Source organism: Zonotrichia leucophrys, chromosome 2, assembly GCF_028769735.1.
Source record: "Zonotrichia leucophrys gambelii isolate GWCS_2022_RI chromosome 2, RI_Zleu_2.0, whole genome shotgun sequence".
NCBI lineage: Eukaryota > Metazoa > Chordata > Aves > Passeriformes > Passerellidae > Zonotrichia > Zonotrichia leucophrys.
Genome location: NC_088171.1, coordinates 6,180,659 through 6,202,318, shown reverse-complemented (window position 1 = coordinate 6,202,318; position 21,660 = coordinate 6,180,659). Strand labels below are relative to the sequence as shown.

Sequence of the window (21,660 nt, the reverse complement as noted above, 5' to 3'; positions counted from 1 at the left end):
CAGAAAAATATATCTAGCAAAATATTAGGAAGTTCTAAGCTTAATAATGGAGCTCTGCGCATTGTGTTTTAAAGCTTATAAGCAGGTATTTTATTTTAAATAAGCAAGCATTATTTTAACTGAAGCTTCATGCGCTTATAGTGAACTAGAACTATATAGAACTACTGTCAATATGCTTTTGGTTTGTTTGATTAGTCAAAAAACTTTTAAGTGAGTTGTAACATTGATTTCTTTGTCTGCTGCCTGGGATATGAGCTGATGGCATCTTCCCACTGTCATCACCATGTAAAATCAGACTGATGCTGGAAAACAAACAGCATCTCCTCAGCAGTCCCATCCTGTTCATGTACATAAACCTATGGCCAGCAATAGAATGAGATATTAAATGCTGAAGGAAAGGGAGAATTCCTGGGGATGGGAAGGGGATGGATGTGCCTCAGATTAGCAGGGTGACACATCCACGTCACTGCTGACAGCGTTCCTGTTTGCTTTGGGTCCTGGGGATGCTCAGTTACACATCCAAACCTCCTTTGAGCTCTGCCTAGGGTTGATGCCCAGAATCAGAGTGACAGCTGTCATCTCACAGATGCAAAGCTGCCAAACTTAACAGCCCTTTCCCACCCACTGCAAAACACAACATGAGAAATGTAGTTCCAAAATGATACTCACATCTACAATGAGGAAATCCAGCCAGCACCAGGCATTGGTGAAATACTTCTTGAAGCCATAAGCCACCCACTTCAGGAGCATCTCCAGGACAAAGATGTAAGTGAATACTTTGTCAGCATATTCCAGCATGGTTTTTATGTTTTTTCGATCTTCAAGGTAAATATCTTCAAAGGCCTGGAAGTACAAAGGATTGTTTAATAACTGCTCCTGAGCCCTGTAGGAAAGCATGGGTGTTGCACTGCAGGTCTGTATTTGATAAATTATCACGTACAGTCTGTGATTTCTGATGTATTTTAACATCACAATTAAAAAGAGTGGCACAAACAGAACTGGCCCTGACCTGAGAGATCTGTTCAGCTTTCCCCTACAATGGACACAAGCTTGGCTGTCTCTCTCCAGGCTCTCCTGGCTGTACTGGCTGGACATCCTTTAAGTGTAGGAAAAGCTTCTGCACCCTGAATTTGGAATGAGAACCCATGAGCAGAGTGCCGCCCCAAAATGCCCAGATTTATCCTGCCTCATCTCCTGTTGGCTGTGCCAATGCTACCCAGGCACCTCAGACGTCCCAGGGCACAGGATGTCTATATTTAGGAGGCAAAATATGACCCTTGCATTTAGCCAAATAGATCTTATTGCTAATGATGACAAATTGGGTTATTAACCTGCCTGTGCTATGGAGTACTGGAGTTCCCTGGCTTCTGTTCAGCCATCACATTTCAGGTGGCTACAGCTCTCTGCCTCAAGAAATGCTCATTATTATTCACTTAGCAGAACAATAATGTTTTAAAGGTCAAGGTATCTATCTCCCCATCTCATCTGTCTCTCCAACTAATCTCATGCAGAGCATTATGAAAAGAGTTTCAGTGTCTGTATCAAATACGAGCAACTGAATAACCCCTTTAAAATATTTAAGATCTAAACCAATATGTCCCCCAAAAGAAAGAAAATAAAGATGTCTCATAATTTAGCCTTCACTTTACAACATAAATCAAATAAAAGGCAGGATCCTGGTGTCAGGTTTGCCAATATGCAGCCTGTTTTGGAGCTTCTAAGTCAAATTATGCTCTGCTTCCCCAGCTACTTTTGCTGTTACACAAGCTGCTCCCAAGTCCCTGTAACCTGGATAACCCAAGCTGTGACATATTACTCTCATCCCATCGTGTGACCCAGAGCACTTGGCAGCAAGAAACATAATTTGAGAGGGTCTGTACTAATCATCTGAATTATCTGCATTTACATATTTCCAGATCTGTAGCTACTTTCTGAGAAGCTTCAAAAAGTTAGCAAACACCCAGTGCCTGGAGATACAAGAAGTGTGGTACTTGTCACTCAGGCAGTCACACTGCTCTTTTGCCTGCCAGGGAACAGTAATTAAACTGACAAGAAAGCTTTGGCAGCCCGTGCCAAAGCTTGTCCATTTGTCCCCACACTTTGGGGTGACGTTTTCGCCGCAACCCTGTCTCCTATCTTGCCTTCAAAAATGATATTTCAAGGGTGTGAAAGAGCTGTTGGAGAAAGCCTGAAAACAATGCACAGATTGGAGTTTATCACTTCTCACAGGGGCTCGCTCACTTTGTCAGATGACTTGCTGTACTTTGCAATTACTGCAAAAATAACAACAAACCATTTAAAGTGATTTCTTCCTCTCCCTCCTTTGCTCTCCCTACTTTCTACTAACTTGTCCAAAAGTACATTGTGTTTTGTCTACTAAAAGCACACTGTCAGTCAGGAAGCAGCTTATTAAGGGATGAAAAATGTGCTACCTGGACACTTCTGTACTTCTGGACAAGCTATGGATATTACCCAAATGACAGAATTCTGGTGCTTTGCATTTTTTCACGGTGACAACGGATGAAACCTCTGCCATATAAAATATCAAGAAGGGGTTTTATTTTCTTTTTCTGCTTTGCTTTGTGTGTTAAAAAAGATTTAAGCAGGATACCTGCAGTGTTATCCAAAATTACTATTAAAAGTAGGCTTCCAGTTTGGGTGCTTATGGCTTAAAATCTTAAGAAAGGTTTTTGGATCTTCTGCAGTAAGCTAATGATATATTTTGATGGTTTAACCACATACATATATATATATATATTGGCTTAAAGGTAGCCAATATCTCTTCTCCCTTAAGAACTTAGGGTGTCCAAGAGATGCAGCCAGATGAGCTCAGTTTTGGGAAGAGAGCAACCCAGAACACCAGGAAAAAAAAAATTGTGTGTTGCCTCCAACATCTCCAGTCCAAATACTGAAGCACGGTGCTGATATGTAAGAAAATGCAGGATAATTTGCCCTTATACAGAACTGCATTGGCTAAATTGAAAGCTGCAAAAACTAAATGAATGCATGCAATTTAAATTAAATGAGCTTTATATTGCAGTCTTCAGTTATCTGAGGCACTTTTAATTACATATGTAAGGAAGTGTATTCATCTAAAGCATATTATAGCAAGCGACATTCCCCCTCTAAAATGTATTCAAAAATTAACATTCTGATGCTCAAGCTGGTGCAAAAACTGTCAGAGTCCATTCATTTCAGCAAAGCTGTGACAATTTTCAGAAGCCTACTATTTACCCAAGTTTTTCAGCCTCTTATTTTTCATAATAAAATAAAACCCACTGGGTGACATTTCAGCCCATCTCTGGTGGACCAGGAGAACCTGGTAAATCCATTTCTTTCCTTTTTGCATCAACATTTATGTATTTCCACCTTTCTCTTTCCCTTCAGAGACTTTCTTTGAGCTGCATAAACTCAGCACTTCTGTGTTTTTTCCTCTTTTTTTAGGCCACTGATAATTCGTGTTGCTCTTCTCTGGAGTTTCTTCAATTAGCCCATGTCTTTCCCAAAGTGCAGCGCCCAGAGCTGAAGCCAGGGCTCCAGCTGAGGCCTCCTTGATGCCAACTGGAGTGGAAGAACAGCATAATTTATACAGCCCAGTGGGGTGGTGGGCTTTTGTGCAGGGCTGTGATGGAGTTTATTCTGTTTTCCTGCTCCCTCTCCAGTTCTTTTTAGTAAATCTGCTTCCTTACAGCCATCCTTAATTACACCATCCTATTGTGGTTATCTCTGGTGAGGGGAAGCAGGCACCTTTCTAAGATGATGTTTGCCTTACTGCTTAAGGCAGATTCACCCACTTGGCTGGAGTCAATCCTGACCTCTGGAAATGCATGGATAACCTGGTCAAACATGGCACTGCCTGCAAATTTAATAAGTGTGTGTCTGACTCCATCACAAAGGAGATCACTGGTGACCACCAGACTAAAGCCTGGAGAACTCTTGATATACATCTCTGCTCTAGGTCAGGATAAAAACCTGGGAGAAACCCCACCAATTCCAGGGACATTCCTGACATGCAAAAGAGAAATATAAATACATCCCTGTGAAGAGCACAGGGCTGAAAATGCACAGAGGATAATTCCAGAATGCAGTGGGATCTCAGGAGGAGAGGATTCCCTATCAGAGTCCTGGGTAATTACAAACCAGTGTCCATAGACACATCCACCTGGGAAAAACAGGGCCTGTGCAGGGAAGGTACTGGGTGTTAACCTAATGTGCATTCAAAACAGGAATACAGGCACCCACTAACTCCGTTGGTAGCACTGATTCACTGCCCTCTGTGTCTTTTATAATTTTAATTTGCTGGTTACAGAATGTGCTTAAAAAAATAAAAAAAAGAGAGAGGAAAAGGAAAAAACAAAGCCACCCCTGGAGCAAAATGCAAGCCTCCAGATGGGAACTCTCATGGAGAAGCAGCTATGGGATGTTGAAGCAGCAGTGCTGGCAAACTTCCTCACACAGACTTCCTCAAGGATTTTCTTTTCAAAACATGTGCAAATCAGAATTTTATGTCACAGCGGAAGAAAATTCCCCACCATATGGTGATGGCAGGTGAAATCAGAAAAGCTGACAACCTGTTTTAGCTCCAGACTAAATGCTTTGCTTTGAGAAATGACCACTAAGGGTTCATAAAATCTTAGAGACAGCTAAACTGGACAACACTGGAGACCCATGTCCACTTATAACCAGTTAGAAAATGCTGTCATATTTACCAGGGCTCCACTGCTCAGCAGGATCATGAAGATGATGAATGTTTCAAACCAGTTGTGCTCCACAATTCTGTAGCAGGTCTTTCGCAGCCTCCACCAAATTTTGCCTGGAAATTTTGTGATGTCCACTGAACAGCATGGGAAGAATCTCACACAGACTGTAAGAAATAAAACAAAACCAAAGGAATTGTTAAAAAAAGCACCCATTTAGTTCTTAAAGCTTCTAAGGAAAGTAAAATAAATAAGAAGCTGCTAAGGAAAATTTCTTTTAGCAATAGACTGCTGTACAGTATCTTTCCTTCCTAACAAAACCTCTCTGCTCTGCCTTCCATTCCCCTCTCTCACTCCTCTATTAAAAAACATTCAAAATCACTTAAAATGCATCCCAGGGAGTTCTCCCAATGATTTTTGTGATATAGAATATATTGGCCATGAGTCACCAGTGCCCTAGGTCATTCAAAAAGTGTTAACTGAGCTCAGGCAGCACTTCTGATCAGGACTAATAACTCTGGGAGGTTATTAGCTTCCACATCCTTTTGAATGGAAGAAGGTTATTTTCTTGCTAGTACAATACCACTGGAATTACTGATTAAAAGTGGCAATCTGATGAAAGAGAGATGATGAGAGGAGGTGCTACAGTGCAGATGGGACCAATGTGCTGAAGAGAATCAGGCAGCAAAAGCAGGAGCAGATTTTGATCTCTTGGACTCTCATTAGCTTAAATAAGGCATTAGAACAATCTTGGAATTATACTGAGGCAGTTAAATCCCCTTTGATGTCACAGAAATTTAGATATGTGCTCCATAGCAGGATCCCCAGTGATGCACTTTCTGACCTCAGTGACAAATAGTGTGTGATAGTTAAGTGCTGTGCTGGTAATGGGGCCCACATAAGGATTCCTGATAGGCAAGACCATGGCCATTTTTAGTTTCCTTAGCAACACTCATTTGTTGTAGCAAAAAGATACTGTCATTGGTAACGGACAGATCCATCTCTCCCACTTCAAAAACACCAATGTGCATTTCCTTGTGCTGGGAAAGAACTTAAAATGGACCCTGGGAGCCAGGAATTGTCCTGGCCAGTCAGTCTTACATCAGATAATCTGACTCAAATGTCACATTTGCTGATGAGAATGACCCTAAAAGCTATTTTATTTTCAAAAAGCAAGCTTCTTAACTTACATTTATTCCATGTGTTGTATAGAAGAGACTTAACTATGCAGGTTTATTAGCCTGATCATGAGAAAAAAAGCCACAGGCCAACTGCTTCTATAGCTGGAATGTGGCCAAAGTCACCAACATGTCTTGAAACTCACAGCCAGTGGTGAGAAGTTACAAGGGAGGATGGATGTCCTACCACAGTGATGCAATGCAGTTTTTGTGAGTAGGAATAATATTTAGGGGAGGCAGCTTGGGGAGGAAAGAGGGTGAGTGCCAAGGTTGCAGAGTGAGCAGATGCTGTTAATTCAAGGTGGCCCAGCTGAGGCACCTGAGCTGCTGTGATATGGGAGGAGATCAAGTGCAGCTCCTGGGATTTTGGGATTCCCAAGCAGCTGGAAATAGGGCTGTGCTGGCACAGGGCTCTGCCAGGAGGAACAGAGCTGCTAAGTCTGCTCTGGTGCTCCTGACATTTTCTGTAAGTTTTTATTGTCCCAGATCCCTCCTATGCAGCAGCAGAGCTGTAGGATCCTTCATAGAGGAACTACTCCCAGAACATTTCCCCTCACATTTCTGAGATTTTGGTTAAGTGTGGGTTCTTGGCTGTGCGAGGTTTTGGTGTGGGACTAAAAGGACGGCAAACCATTACAAGGTTATAATGGTTAATCTTATTATAAGGACAATAAACCATTAATTATTATTAAATAATTACATTATTTATGTAAAGGTAATCATAGCACATAAGTACTTGTTCTCTAAATGCTTGCATCACACAGACCCACAGCATCTCCCAGTTTACCACTGTATTCTGGAACTCAGAGAAATTCTGGGCCCAGTTGGAATACACTAAAATTTTCAAACTTTTTTAGAAAGGCGTAATACTTGGAAAAGATGGAAATGTAAGAAGCAGCTCTCTGTCCCTTTGTAGGTCAGGTACCACTTCAGCAAAGGCAAGAATTATCCTTCTAAGCGCTTCAATCCCAAACACTAAAGAATCAAGGCAAGCGATAAAAGGACATCATATTAGTCACTACTTTTTTGTTAAAACCAGTACAATGCTCACAGCTGGCAGTGCATGTGGGTTTGGGTGTATTTTAGGAAGTAAGTACACAGAAGAGACTTCACAAAGCAGATTCTCTGCTGAGAGAGGCCCACCAGGAGAATCCCACCAGCACAACATGACCGAGGGCACCATCTCCTGCACATCAGCTGTGATGCCACAAAACTCTTGCACTGCTTCTCACCCCACAGCCCCCATGGTCATCACCACTTTCAGGTGTCTGGCTCACTCTCTGGGTTTATAATTCAGGGAGATTGCCCACCTCATTGTCACATCAGCTTTGAATCAGGAAGATCAAAGGCTTGGGCTGAAATCCCTCACTTATCAAATGAACAGCTTAACGAGCAGGTTGTTGACTCAAGTGTGGATTTTTGTGTCAAACAGAAATCCCCCTTGTAATGGAAGTAGCCACTGCTTGCATCTGTCCTTGCATCTATCTCCTTCCCAAAACTAATTTAAATTTGGAAAAAAAAAACCAGCTTATTCTCTTACTTAAAACATTTATACAGAAACACTTCGCTCTTTTCCCATAATTTCTATCTAGATGGTTACTTGGCTTTTTTATCTCTTAGGCCCAGCCAGTAACAGGCATGACATGCTCTGCCATGCTCCTACAGAGTATAAATGCTCTGTAAATACTATTGGAAAAGGTTAGAATCTCCCAGGAAGTGGTTTTCCTCACTGTAAGAAAATTGGATGAATCATTCCCTGGAGGAGTTCCACTACACAGGGAGCCCACATGATTACCTGAGCCCAGGCTCAGCTAAAATTAGGGATCACCTTCATATTAGACACTAATGAGCAGGGCACTGTGGCTTCCAAAGTCCATTCATTTGTGATGGGAAATACTTACAACACAGTTAAACCAGGTTATTACTGATTCAGCTGGCTTCCATCTGATAGTCTACAACTATAAAGAGGTCTTTTTAAAGACAGAAAGCCAGGTAGCACCACTAATTTTTTTTTTTTTTAATGCTCTTTGATTGCTTTCATGCAATTTCAATCTGAAAAAAGAGTCCTAGTTACTGACAGTAATACCTTGAAAAATCCAAAATAGCTTATCAGATGAGTCAGCCTAAAATCACAGTGCTATTAAATCCCATGCTTTTGATTGGGTCCAATTCAGAAATGTTTAGACCAGATTCTGCTACAATTGCTAATGTCAAGCAGTATTTCGGTGAATAATTGTGCTGTCTGCAATTCAGATGAAATGCTGCTTTTAACTACTCACAAAGAGAAAAAGGAAAGAAGAAAAAAAACCCTGACCCCAAACAGGTCTTTTAATGAATTAGTAGAAACCTGTTTCTATTTAAATTTTGCGATTTTCCTTTCTGACTGTTCTTTCACGCCTTCTGGACTCTTTCTAATGCTGGTAACCTACTGCTCTGGTCATCCTGACCTAAGCTTACTGTTGAGTTAGAAACTTCACTTAAGCAAACAGAAAAAGTTTACTTGACCTTGGTCTGTAGTCCGATGCTTTGTTGGTTTATTTTCTCCCCATTTCTGTGAAATTAAAATATCAAAATAATTTTGATGCATCTAAGGCATGACCTGGAGAGGGGCTGAGCCATCCTAACTCCAGCTGTTCCTATAATAAAGCAGGTGGTCAGTAAAACCCAGCTTTGGTGCATTTTATCCACATGAAGGAGAACATTCATTAACACCTTTTATCACAACATGTGTCAGGGCAGGAATAAAACCCCTGGCATTTCTTATGACAGTTACTCATCTTGCCTGGTCCAACAGATTTGTGCTATCCCACTGAAATCGGTGCTGGGAGGGAACTGGCTGTGCAGAAGACTCTGACCACCTTGTGATGTTGCCAGGGCTTGGTTTGCCACTGTAATTCATGTTGAGGTGCATTGTTTTTGAGAGCAAACTGACTCATTTCCACCATGGTCTTTTGGTTGGTAGATTACTGCTCATCAGAACACAGAACAGTGGAAGAAGTCCTCCCAAAGGGTTGAATTATTTACTGGTAAATCTGTGAAGCTGTTCTGAGCTGCATATGTGGCCAAGTTGTCCAAGAACAATGACTGTTTTTAATTGACATTCTGATATTTCATACCATTTTTCATAAAACAGAGGCCTATTTACCAAGAAGCCTTTCCAAATGCATTAATACACCATGACATTATTTACTTTTCAGTCACATTTCATAACAAGGGAAATAGTCCCTTCAGTCATTAAGGTGTCCTATAGCACAAACTGAAGATTAAAATATATCTTAAAAAAAAAAGGAGAATTAATTTAATATGCAATGCATTCTGTGTAAATATCCCTTTTGTTCCATATTCACATTTCCTAGTCTGGTGCACTCTAATCATGGAGCTCTTAGATTTGATTGCATTACCTTGCTGCATTGGGGAAAAAAAAAATCTCTTTGTAAATGTGAGAGTTATACTGCAAAACCTTCCTCCTCAATGCCTGACAGCCAAGCCCACTGATTGATTTTAGGCTTATGGGCAAAGAACTTACAAATCCACTGCTTGTTCACACCAATATAGATACTTAAATTTTCATGAAATTATTATTTTTGCCTTGGATGGATTGGGCTGCTGGTTCTCTCAATAAACCAGGAACACCAATTCATTTTTCCAATTCTGTTGTCCAGCAAATGTGGTACCTTGTGTTCAAACCACAGCAATTTTGCGAATACCTTTACACAAGGGTTCTCAATTATGGGGACATTCATTTTTAGAACAAAACAGTATTTTTCTTAGCTTTGAATGCTGGTTACAGCATTGCTTGGTTTGACACAAAACACAGCTTCCTAAGCATGAACTCAAGCAGGCAGATATTCATAACATAGGTTTTATATATATTTATGTATATATATCTGCCAAGCTGGGTTTCTAATGACCAGTCTGACTACCTGGGTATGCACAAATAAGATATCAAACCCAACTGTACCCCCAACTGTCTCCCCATGCTGGAGGGAACATGATCTCAGCAGACTCTTCTTATTTAACCCTTTCCTCACCTTCTGGACCCACTACTAACTCACTCAGGGGGGTTGGAATGGGATGACCTTTAAGGTCCCTTGCAACCTGAAGCATTCCATGATTCTGTGGCTGCACAGCTGGATTTTATAGTGTGAAATAAAGAATAACAAATACTGTCTCCAGCATTTGGGTACCTGAGACACATCAGGAGAGCTGAGATTTTACTTCTGTGCTACAACTGGGAGCTGCCAAGAGGGCATCTGACAAAAACACAGCTTGGTGTTACTACCCTTCCAAGGGCTTTACAAAGGTTCATTTCTTGTTTATCTTCTGCTACTGTCCTCAAAACACATCATCAAGGAGTGTGATGCCTTGGAGCAAAGGCAGTGGACAGCCTGGCCTACCGCTGATGTCATCCGTGCTCTGAGTGAGGGGGTGGGTGAGTTTTAAATCTAGAGGACCTGTCCAACCTGTATTAACTTCATTCTGAATGCGTTACAGAGCTGTAAGAGTCTCATGATGCCTGAGAATTGTGTACAACACAATGCCAGCATGCTGTTCCTGGTGGAAAAACACAGAGTACCTCAGGTATGACAGCCAGAGGGAAGCGATACTTTAAAACTTGGGTTTAACACAATGCCAGCACGCTGTTCCTGGTGGAAAAACACAGAGTACCTCAGGTATGACAGCCAGAGGGAAGCGATACTTTAAAACTTGGGTTTGTTCCATGATTTTTTCTTAGGGTGCCAATGAGCACATTTTGTTGAGTTTGGCTTGGTTTTACTCAACCTTTAAAACTCATCTAGTGGCAGCCCCTGTAACTGTTCTGAATTATTCCGTTTAATGGTCTATATTTTTCTTCTCTTCCTTTTTTTGCTTCTAAACAGCCGCTATCCGCAGTTGGAAAGGGCAGGACGCAGATCCCACCACTAATCAGACCAACTTCATTTGGGCACGCAGCATTTTCCAGCTGACATTTGGGTGTTTTAGGAGCGAGAGTGGTTCCTACCCCGTGGTCACATGGAAAGATGTGACCATGGAAAGGTTCTGGGCGTCCTTGGTGTCACGAGCTGCGACCAACCCCGCGTTGAGCGAGGCTGCTCATTCCCTCATGACCCTCTGGAGATATTCCCCTGAAACCTCTGCCAGCGGGGAATTACGCCTAAAGGACTTGGTGGAATCTTTCTCCTATTAGGGTCTGGGAGAGAGGAGAGCACCGTGGGCCGAGGGCTCTCTTTGGATGACCTTCTGTGAGACACAGAAGATAATGTCCAAAGAGGGAGTAAATTTTGCTGCAGAGAACACATACCGATGGAGGTAACGGGACTGGAGTGTTGCAAGGCATCTGGAGGAAAAAGTACCCAAATAGCTGGCATTGGACAAGTGTTCTTTTCCCATCAACCAGAAATGGTCTCTCCATTTCTGTCAGGTTCTTCCCAGCAATACTTGCTCGCTGCCAGGGCTGTGACCCTACCTTGCCTTCACATTTCCTGACCCAAGAATGTTCCCTGTTGACCCTAATCAAAGCTATTTTGAGATGATAACACCTTAACAAGTCTCCCCAAGAAAAACGACCTATGGCTTATCTGGGTCACCCAACTCCCGGAAAACTATGACCTCAGCAAACTTTCAGCAACTATTTCAAGAACATGCATTATCTTTGTTGCCTTTGTTATCTGAAAAAAAGGGGCCTGAATCTGGAACATATTTGTTCAGGACGTAACCTATGCTGGATACGTTGAGAAATGTCATAGTTTGAATTTAGATAGCTAAAGAAGTTAAGAAATTAACCCTTCCCCTCTCCCTCTCCTTTTTCACATAATCTCCTTCTTTCACAAATATTAACTTTCATACTCCCAAATGTACCAAATATTGCTGTATCTCTTTATAAAAAGTGAGTAAAGGCAGCACTAGATAAACATGCCCAGTGCATGCCCTTCAATATTTTCATTTTTGTAGTTTAAAGTCTTGTCATCTCAACTAATTAGACTGCTGTTACTTGGCTTACTTGGTTTTTAACTAGACTGAAGTGACAGCTGCATGAGGTTTAATTGCAATAGTAAGTTTGGGCAAAAATATTGGAAATATTTAATAGCAGTTGATTACAGGAAAACACTTTGTTTCTCTGCATAAATTAAACCTAATGTTAATGTCATTGCTGTAAGAATCATTTGGACTTTCAGTTTATGCAATTTCACTGGAAATTTTATGAGCAAATAATCCCACTGTGTTCGTGCATTTTTGCCAAATCCATGAGCAATGTGATCACATTTAGCCAAAAGAGTAAAGTCTGAAAAATGTGCATGGATAATCTGTGCTGCACAGGAAAGGAGAGTAGATGTCTTGAGAAGGATGTCCCCTGCACCTGCAGGTGTCCCTGGACAGGAGAGTAGGCTCTCCTTCAATTCCCATTTAGAGTTCAAGGCTCAGCTGGCTGCATCCTGGGACAAGAGAAAAACACCTTGACTTGCACAGGCACTGGTGAGGAACTAAGAGAGATTAGGAGCAAAAACAAAATTGCTGGAGAAGGGGTGCTCAGGAGGAAGGGTGCAGGAGCCAGAACCTGGGTGGGAGTAACCCAACACTGCCTTCATTTCTGCATTTCTCTGCTGCCAGGTTGATCAGTAGGCTTCAAATCTGTTTAAATACTTCCAGTGACCCATCTAGAAGAGCCCTGCTTGCTACCCTGCATCCCACAGACAGCACTGAGGAAGTTCTGACAAACTGGTTCCATTGTGGTCCTGCACCATGGAGTTCAGGAAGGTCTAGTTATTTTAAGAGAAATCAAATTACAGAGTGTTTTGTGGTGTCTGCCTTGTTTCTTTTAAAAAACTGGATGGTGGTTGCGGCCAAAACAGTTTCAGAATTTGTAAACTGGCATCTGAACAGCACTGATCTCACAGCACTGGCTTGTTTAAGCATCTATAACATAATCACTTTGCAGGGCACAACAGAGATAGCTGTTCACTAGCCCCATTAAGAAATATATTGTGAAAGAATGAAAACACCAGATCTAATTTCGAAATGTTATTGCATGGGCCTGAATAGTTACACCATGCTCTCTTCCGTCAGCTGCATTAATTTTTGGCTACTGCTTTTAAGCAGAGCTGCCAAAAAAATGTTTAGATCCAAGGGACATTTGTAAGCCCTGCAGGGCTCCCTTACCTCATTCAATCATCTTTCTCACAGATATAGAGATGCACATTTTTGCTGACTTCAGGGGCATTCATGTACCCAGCAAATCATCTCTGTCTGTTCCCATCTGAGCTGCTCTGTTTTTGTTTATAATAATGCTTGAATTTTCAAGGGACTATTCTTACATTCAGCTAACCCTGTTTTTCCCAACCCAGATTTATAGAAAAACAAAAAATTTGACTAAGATAATATTTGGAATAGAACTCACTATGAGAAGAAATAACTTATGATGCTATTAACTTTATATATCTATTTTAAAATAGATCTTCTGATGTAGCTGGGTTTTACATCTGTGTTTTGGAGGAGACTGGTGTTATAATATTAATAAAATGATGGTGAATTTCAGTATTGAAAGAGATATGTAAATGTGGTCTGTTGTTATCTAAGATAATTACGTTAAATGCCCTTTGCATAGCAGTTCTCTGACTAGATGGAACTTACTGAATGTGCTAATCTTGACACCCTTTAAAATAAATGGAAGGGAGTCCCTGAGACTCATGAACCCTCCAGACAGGATCTAAGAACTGCCTGGATACATTAAAGCAATGGAAACATTCTGATCTGGTCAGTTCTTTACCAAATTTGATCATGCACACATATTGGAAGGCAAAAATCTTCACTGGCCAAATGACAAAAATCAGCATTTAGAAATACAAGTAAAGAAAGAAACAAACAATTCTTTATGTCACAAATTAGGATTTTAAAAGCCTAGGACTAGAAGCTGCAGAGCATTTTAAAGCATGCTTTTGGCTTATCTCACCCTGGAAATCCAAAGACTAATGGTAACAAAGGATTTTGAGTGTGTGTTTGGAGCATTATATTGTCTGAAAAATGAAGTGCATCCAGTGAAATACTACTGCAAGCAACCAGAGCAACATAGTGAGAAGGTTGGGAGATGTTCAGTAAGGGAAAAGAAGGTTTCTTGCCCCAGCATTGCAGTGAAACATGCAGGCTCTTACCTTCAGGGAAGCAATCCTCAGGCTCCATCAGCTCCTCAGCAAACTCGGGGATCTGCTCCAGCAGTTCTGCAGGATTTGTCAAATCCACTGTGCTGCCTTCAGAAAGACTGATTTCATCAAGCTTGTTGTCAACAAGAGCAAAGATGTGGAAAACAGATTGATCAGTTGCCCTGAAGGAAATAGCTGAGTTGTCATTCCACTAACCAGCACCCCAGCTGAAGCCACCACAACAGAGACATTGCCATGCACTCCCCAAGGTGCCACCCCTTGGTGACAGCTCTGCCTACCCTGAGACCAGGGACTGACCCATCAACAGCCAGAACTTAACACACAGAACTTACTTTTTGAAACAACAGAGAAGCAAACCACAGAAAGAGAGTGTACAGCCACTGAATATTAATCACAGCATCTTAGAATGGTTTGGGTTGGAAGGGACCTTCAAGATCATCCAGTTCCAGCCCCCCTGCCATGGGCAGGGACACCTTCCAGTAGACCAGGTTGCTCTGGTTTATGGTAGGTGGAACCTTGGAATGATGGACTTCATCTGCTTGACATCCTGAAGGCTCCTACCTTTGGATGGGGGGTACCACAAGTGGGACAGGAATGATGGACTCCATCTGTTTGAGATGGCTGAAGGCTCCTGCCTTTGGGTGGGGGGTACCACAAGTGGGATGTATCTCCTGAAATGCTGAAGGATGAACTGGATGACCTGCCTAGGGTTCCTGTCTTTTGGGCCTCATTCCTGGGGTTCCTCACCCACAGCTGGTGGGTGAAACCTGCACCTGCTCACTCAGGACCATGCTCTGCTCCTGCCGACAGCCTCTCCTCCAGCACCCAGCCACAGGAAGCTAAAGTACAAATATGTTGAGAGGGCTCTTCCTCCTGTCTCATCCTGAGCCTGACTTGTTTTCAGGACATGACACGGCCCCTTGCCTTTCTGTCACCATTCTGATCTCCAGGTGATGCAGGAGGAGGGGCACATGGCTTTTGGAAGTGTCTCAAGGGCTCTACCACTTGCCTGAAATATTTGACACCATCATCTTAGGTGCATTGTTTAAATTCAGCGTTTCTCAGATCCTCCTCTGCAAAATGGGGCAGGAATATTCCCACTCCCTGAAGCATTGATTGTCTCATTTATTTAGAGCAGGAACTCTCAAGCAGATGTGGGTAAAAAAAATTCTGGGTAATATATTATTTTCAAAATCTGTTTTGAAAGCTGAACTCATGATTAAAAGACATATGATACAAGATTGAGTAAGTCACCCAAATATGAAATAAAAAATTTCATTTCAGGTTAAGCTTTCCTTAAACAGAATCAAGACACTTTTTTTAGAAGAAAAGAGGAAATGTCTTCCCCCTATTTTATTTTGCTAGCTAAAATAAAGGATTTCTATTTTGTGTTAATCCAAAATAAAATTTGACTTGATTTACCTTTAAATTTTACAAGCTAAATAGCTTGGCCACTAAAGTGAAAGACCTGATATTTGCCCAGTCCTGCTCACAGTTTGTTTCTGGATGTATTAGATCATTATCTGGTGTAAGTGGGCAATACCAAAGCTGGCACCTTCTATGGGTCATGGCAATGACAAATAGCTCCAAGCAGGAGAGGTGTGTCATGTGGGAACTGGTTTGCTCTGTTCTCTGAGTTCCCACTTAAAAGTTTTTGTGCTTTATCTTGCGATACTATTGCCTTCATTTTAAAAAATGAGGGCAATAATACTTACCCACGCTTTTAAACAGCCTGTGAGATAGTTATATGAGAGATGGCACGTACAGATAAAGTATTATTTTCATAAGCATGATGGTGATGGAGTTAGAGACTAGGCACAGCTTTATATATTTATTATTAATGTGAAAATGGGTCCTCTGTTTTCCAGCATACACAGTCAATGCAAAATTTATGGCTGAATTCAGAGAAATGCTGAACCTGGGGTAAAATGGGCAAGACTGAACATTCCAGCAGCGCTTGCAAGCGGGGGTGGAAGCTACTTGTTTGCAATTAGCTGCAGCATCCAGAAGGTCACAGTCTTGGCTAGAGTTTTTAATGCTGCACGCAAAAGATCTGCAAACAATTGAGAAGAGACCTTTTAAAAAGAGGGAACAGAAAGAACAGAACAGGTCCAAGATACGGATAAAGCTTCTGAAAAGCCATATTCAGAATGCAGCTGTCGTATGGAGCCCATTTCCTACGGACTCACAACAGTGGATGATGGTGGGAAAAAATGTCATAGCAAGTTCTAGCACAGTCAGAACTTTATGATGCTGTTCATTAGGGAATGCATTTAGTCATTATGTGTTCTGTTATGAGGATGTCAAAACAGAGATCACTGAAATAGTCCTAAATCATATGCAGCTGTAGGATGTAGAAAATAGGGGTTCCAATGAGAAGAGAAGCTTTGTTGGGTATAATTCTTACCAATAGCCAGAAATCAAAGAAAACTGTGAGAGCAATGTCAGCTTGATAACATTTTCAACTAGAGAGCTGGATTTAGCAGAGACAGGTTAGGAAATTCACGGAACAAAATACAATGAAATTATCATAGACTATTTAGTTATTTATCAGGAGGAGTTTCCAGGAAATATTAGAATCCATCAGTGTCAAAGGGAGGTGGGGAACATGCAAGGCAAACAGACAGGTTTTCTTCTGAAAAGCCTTCAAAAAGAAGAAGAGGCAATGAACATGGATTCAGAAAAAATAAATTAAGGTTTGAGGGTCTGAGCAGGGACTAGAAAAAGGAACCAGACATATGAGAGAGAAGGAAAAGATTAGGGATGATTCTGGGAAGGAAGCAAAGTTTACTCTTTGCCAGAAAGGTTAAAGGGATTAAGAAGGTTTTCATGAACTCAGGGAAGAGTCAGGGACACAAGAGCAATTGATGAGAGAAATGTAGATAATCAAAATTCAGTTGTCTTAGAAAATAAACACTAAAAATCATCCAACAAGGGGATCAATAACAAAAAGGAGGAGAGCCTATTAGAATTAATATAAATGTAAGTTGAGAAATAGCCAGAAAGCCTGTATATACACAAATACAAACCAGCAGATCCAGGCAAGGCACACTGCAGAGAATAAAGGGATCGAATACACCCAGTTAACACATCATTAGCAATCAATAGTGAATGCTCATGGAAAACTGGAAACGGCCCAGGAGAGCAGCAATAAGTAAACACAACACTGAGCTGAGAGAGGAGGAAAAGGGAATAATCATGGGAATCACATATCACTAAACACTTGCTGCAGCCTGTGATTAAAGTAAATTAAATAAAGACAGAAAAGGAGGGAGCTTACTCTGAGTGAAAAGTCATAAGGCAGTGAGGTGGTTCTCCTGTGTGCTAGGAGAACTCTGCACAAACAGGGTGAAAAGAGCTTAAAAGAAGGCAAAAAGGACAAATACAGAACCTCCTCCTTCTTTCTTGGAATAGGTGAGTGGAGGAAGTGTCCCAGGCAGAGGCAAGGGATCTGTCAGAGACCTCTTTGGAAGATCTTCCCCTGGTGCATAAATTCATGCTGCAGAAGTCAGTTTTTAAGTGTTTGTTGATGGAGTGACTTTTTAAAGTCCCTGTACTGGGCTTCCACACCCACTGCTTGTGCCTGTAATAGCAGAAAATTGATCTGAAAGTGTTTTTCCAAAAGCCTTTAGCAGTGAGAGGCTGAAATCTCATCGAAAGTTGATGTTTGCTCAAGGCTTAGCCCTCTTACCTCCCTTCTTCTCTACCTCACCTCTGAAAATCAGAGCCTTAATCTATCAAATTGACATATGATATATAAACCTCAAGAAAACAGTTGGATGTCTGTTACAGAAAAGCCTACTTTTAAAATAAATTGTAATTGGCTTGGGTTCACCCATTGCTGTATGGAGAAAAGCCATTCTAAGGACCCAAATATAGCACAAACTTTCTCTTCAGAGGAGGAAATCTGCAGGGATTAGGGTCAGCATTATCTTCACTAAAGATACAGAAGAGGTCCTGACCGATATAATCCTCATGTTAGCTGATAATATTAAATTGGAGAGAGTATTGAAATCGAGGAAGCAGAAGGGAAAAGAGAAGGGAAACGTGAAGAGAATATAGCAAAATGGGACATGATTTAGAAAAGTATAAATGGGAAAGTTACAGGAAAATTTCAATGAACATTTTGGAAACCTGGAGTAATATTAAAAGAAATAGATGTGATTTTGCAGTGGGATGTAATGATGTAGAAAACCATATGAAAGCATCATATCTAGATAATGAGATATTATTTCTTCTTTTAGAGTTCTGTAGAAATTGTATTTCAACATTGCACTTCCTCCTTGGCAAAAGAACTCAGAAAAGGAACAGTTGAGGGAGTTGCAAAGAAAGACGTAAAAAATGTCAGATAAGTGGCTCAGAGATATTAATTTACAAAAAAAAAAAAAAGAAATTAAAGAACAATGGTGCATGACTTCAGGGGGTAAACCCCAGACAATAGGAAGCAAGTAACACTCTATTAAAGTAAGTGATATTAATTCATACAAAGAGACTAATGGATAAAACTGGTAAAAGACTCTAATGAAATGGCATTTTGAAAGGGAAAAAAATGGTGAGAAAAGGCTGGTATTAAAGGAAATATACCCAGACATGAAATATTTCTTTTTAGTAAGTGAATTATTCCTTTTGGTAAATGAAGAAATCTAAGCTTAAAGCCAGAAATCCATTTAAAGCCAGATTCCACAAAGTTGTGTGAATATTTTATGGGTCAGCTTTTGGCAGAGAAAGCAACCAGTCTGTACTCCCAAGTCTTCTCCACCCGTGACACCAATGATTTTACTTCTACGGTGCCTTTCTGATGATTGATACAGAATGAATTTTTAATCATTTAATGGACCCTTTACTGATACCACCAGGGTTTTACTCGGAACACATCCAGCGTTTCCTGTTACTGACAATCACTGGAAGCCCTGTGCCTCTTGGCCATACCAAATCTGTCACTCCCTTGCAGTTGCTGGCTTTATTTGGCCACTTGCAACTTCTTGGGACATTCATCAAAAAACATGACGAGCGTGTCCTGGCATGCTGGCACCAAGACTGCTTCTGCTCAGGGGGACAGTGGGTATGTGATGTCCACACGAGACCTTCCAAAATAGCATCCTTTGGGCTTTGCTCTTTTGTGTTGGCATTCGTAGCCTCGCGTGAACTTCCGCTCGATTTCAACTCATCCCTGGATTATTGCCATGTTCCTCCACCTCTCCCTAAGCAGCTGCAAATAGAGTCAATTATACTCTGCTATAGAGAGGTGGCATTCAGGACCCTTTGAAAGCTGAGGGAGGAAATGGGGATTATTTCTTTATCACGATGTTGCTGAATATATCGAAGCTAGAATGTTCCTGACTTATCATGACATTTTGTTGTGGCACTAAAAAAGGACATAGTTTTCTGGCCTCCCTGTTTAGGATCACAGGGTACATTTGTCTTGAAAAGATATTTAAACATGAAGGATACCTAATCCCCTGAGAGAAAAATGCCTGACGTGGTCTTCTAATTCCTCCTAGTTATAATGCCTCTTTACATTGTTTGTATTTCTTTGCTAAATATACATACTTTTTTTTTCTCTGAGACCAGAATATCAAATATTTGAGTCTCCTTCCTCTAAATTCAGGATGTTTTCTCTCTGAATATGAATATGCCAAGATGTACTCTGGCAAGTATTGCCCTTTAAAGAAAGGCTTCACGGCTGGAGGATTTCTGGTTCCTGTGAGTGGAATTTATCTCACCTAAATGTGCAACCTAAGTGCTCCCTTTATAGTTAATGGAGAGAAATGGGCACTTTTATGAGATCTGACCTAATGTAAATGCTGATTTCAGCTGGAGACACATTTACCTGCCTACATTGTCTAAACAGAGGCCTCAGATGGCAAGTCCAGATGCAGATTGTCTACATTTAGTTCAGTAAATTCCACCCACATGAAAACAGGAATCAGCAGGCTTGGAGAAGGGGAGCCCTGGCTCTGGGATGGGTCTGTTTCCTGTTGTCCTGTCAAGATTTCTTCATGGGATTGCTCCTGCTGGGCACAAACTTGCCAGCAGTTTTACTGCACAACTGGGAAAGGTGTGATGTGTGTGAGTGCTGCGCCATCCCCTCCCTTTCATCAATTTTCATCCCACACAACAATCCCTGATTCTAGTCTCAAGCAGCTGTGGAGTTCTCCAAACTCCCAGGACAATCCAAACCTCCCTTTCCTGATTTCAATAAGAGGAATCCTTCACTCTCTAATAATAAAGGCAATGTTATGTCAATAAAATACTAAATCTGAAGGGGAAGAACACCCAACAAGTAAGCAAGGAGAATACGGGCAATTACACAGCCTGGAGTCACTCAGTGTACAGTACAAACACATTATTTTTGATATTTATGGTTATGAGGACAACATCATCCTACAACTTGAAAATAAATGTCAGTGTGTACACATCAAGAAGCAATTAATGAGATGCACTTTGGCCAAATCAACTAAATAATACCAAGGCTTGCTCTTCACATCAGCTACTTAAATTGCGGCATCTTTCTTGGGTGTGTGTTAACAGGAAAAGAAATGTTAATCTGTGACAGAGAGCAGATGCCCTCCAGTGAACTCAACATTCAGGTCTGCCAAGTCAGCAGATGCCATTCCTAGAGCTGGTTTTCAGTGGGAAATCACACACATATTTTCTCCTAAAATGAGACAGTAACTTTATAGATGACTTTGTGGTTTGTTTTTTTTTTCCCAAAAGCCTCTTAAAATTTCATCTTAATTTATAATGCATGTTTTCCAAGCTTTCCAATTATTTTTATAACGACAAAATCATCTCTCTTCTTTACTAAGACTGTAATACCTATTACACACTATTGCTTTCCTACCCCTTGACCAACATGTATTTTTACAACCCATAAGCCCCACATAAACCAGTGGCATGCACTACAGAGCTGGTGCAATGAATTTCATGCAGTATTCAGGTAGGAAAGTCATTTGTGTTACCTCTTTTTGCCCTACTGGAGGTGGTGGCACAGCCTTCAACTGCTTATCCACGTGCAACTCACTTAACTCTTCATAAATCTCAGAGTTCTGACTCCGGACGCCTGGGCTTTGGCATCGCTGCCCCCTCAGCTGCAGCTGCTTTTCCTGCTGGAAATAATCCTAGATGGGTTTATTTTCTTTCTCTTTGATAGCATGCTTATTTCTTAAGGAGAACTCTCCAGCTAGAAGAGAAAACAACCTGGAGTATTCTCGTCAGGGGACAACATCTTAAAGAAAATGGCAAGAAATGAGATAACACAAGCCTATGGTGCAAATTTTGAGCTTTGGCAACTTGGATATGCCAAGGTATCTGGCTGTAGAAAATGGACATACAAATATACCAACTTTTTTTCTGAGCTTTTGTTGCTGAAGTGGGATGAAATTCCCTTGCCATCTCCATTTTGAGCCTGGTTTTGAGATACAAACTTCCTCCAGTGACCTGAGGTGCAGAGAGAGGTGGCTACCAAATAACCAAGGAGTGCACTCTGAAAATTCACAATCAGGTGGTGACACTCAATGTAAAAACTGGAGAAAGGCACAAGGGCAAAACCCAATATTGTTCTATGAGTCGGCTTGAAACATGGTGAAAAATCCCCACACCCAGAGAAGAAAAGACACACATTGCAGG

General features: G+C 41.2%; 1 protein-coding gene across 3 annotated transcripts in view; it reads right to left on the bottom strand.

Moving 5' to 3' along the window:
• The window catches only part of LOC135443558 (sodium channel protein type 5 subunit alpha-like), a 214,421-nt gene that overhangs the window by 35,813 nt on the left and 156,948 nt on the right, over positions 1-21,660 (bottom strand). For all 3 annotated transcript variants that reach the window (XM_064703849.1, XM_064703850.1, XM_064703851.1), the window contains 4 exons: positions 20,994-21,140; positions 14,023-14,143; positions 4,710-4,864; positions 670-843 (listed from right to left, as the gene is read on the bottom strand). In XM_064703849.1, coding sequence (XP_064559919.1) covers positions 670-843; positions 4,710-4,864; positions 14,023-14,143; positions 20,994-21,140 — 597 coding nt within the window. The remainder of the gene's footprint in view (positions 1-669; positions 844-4,709; positions 4,865-14,022; positions 14,144-20,993; positions 21,141-21,660) is intronic.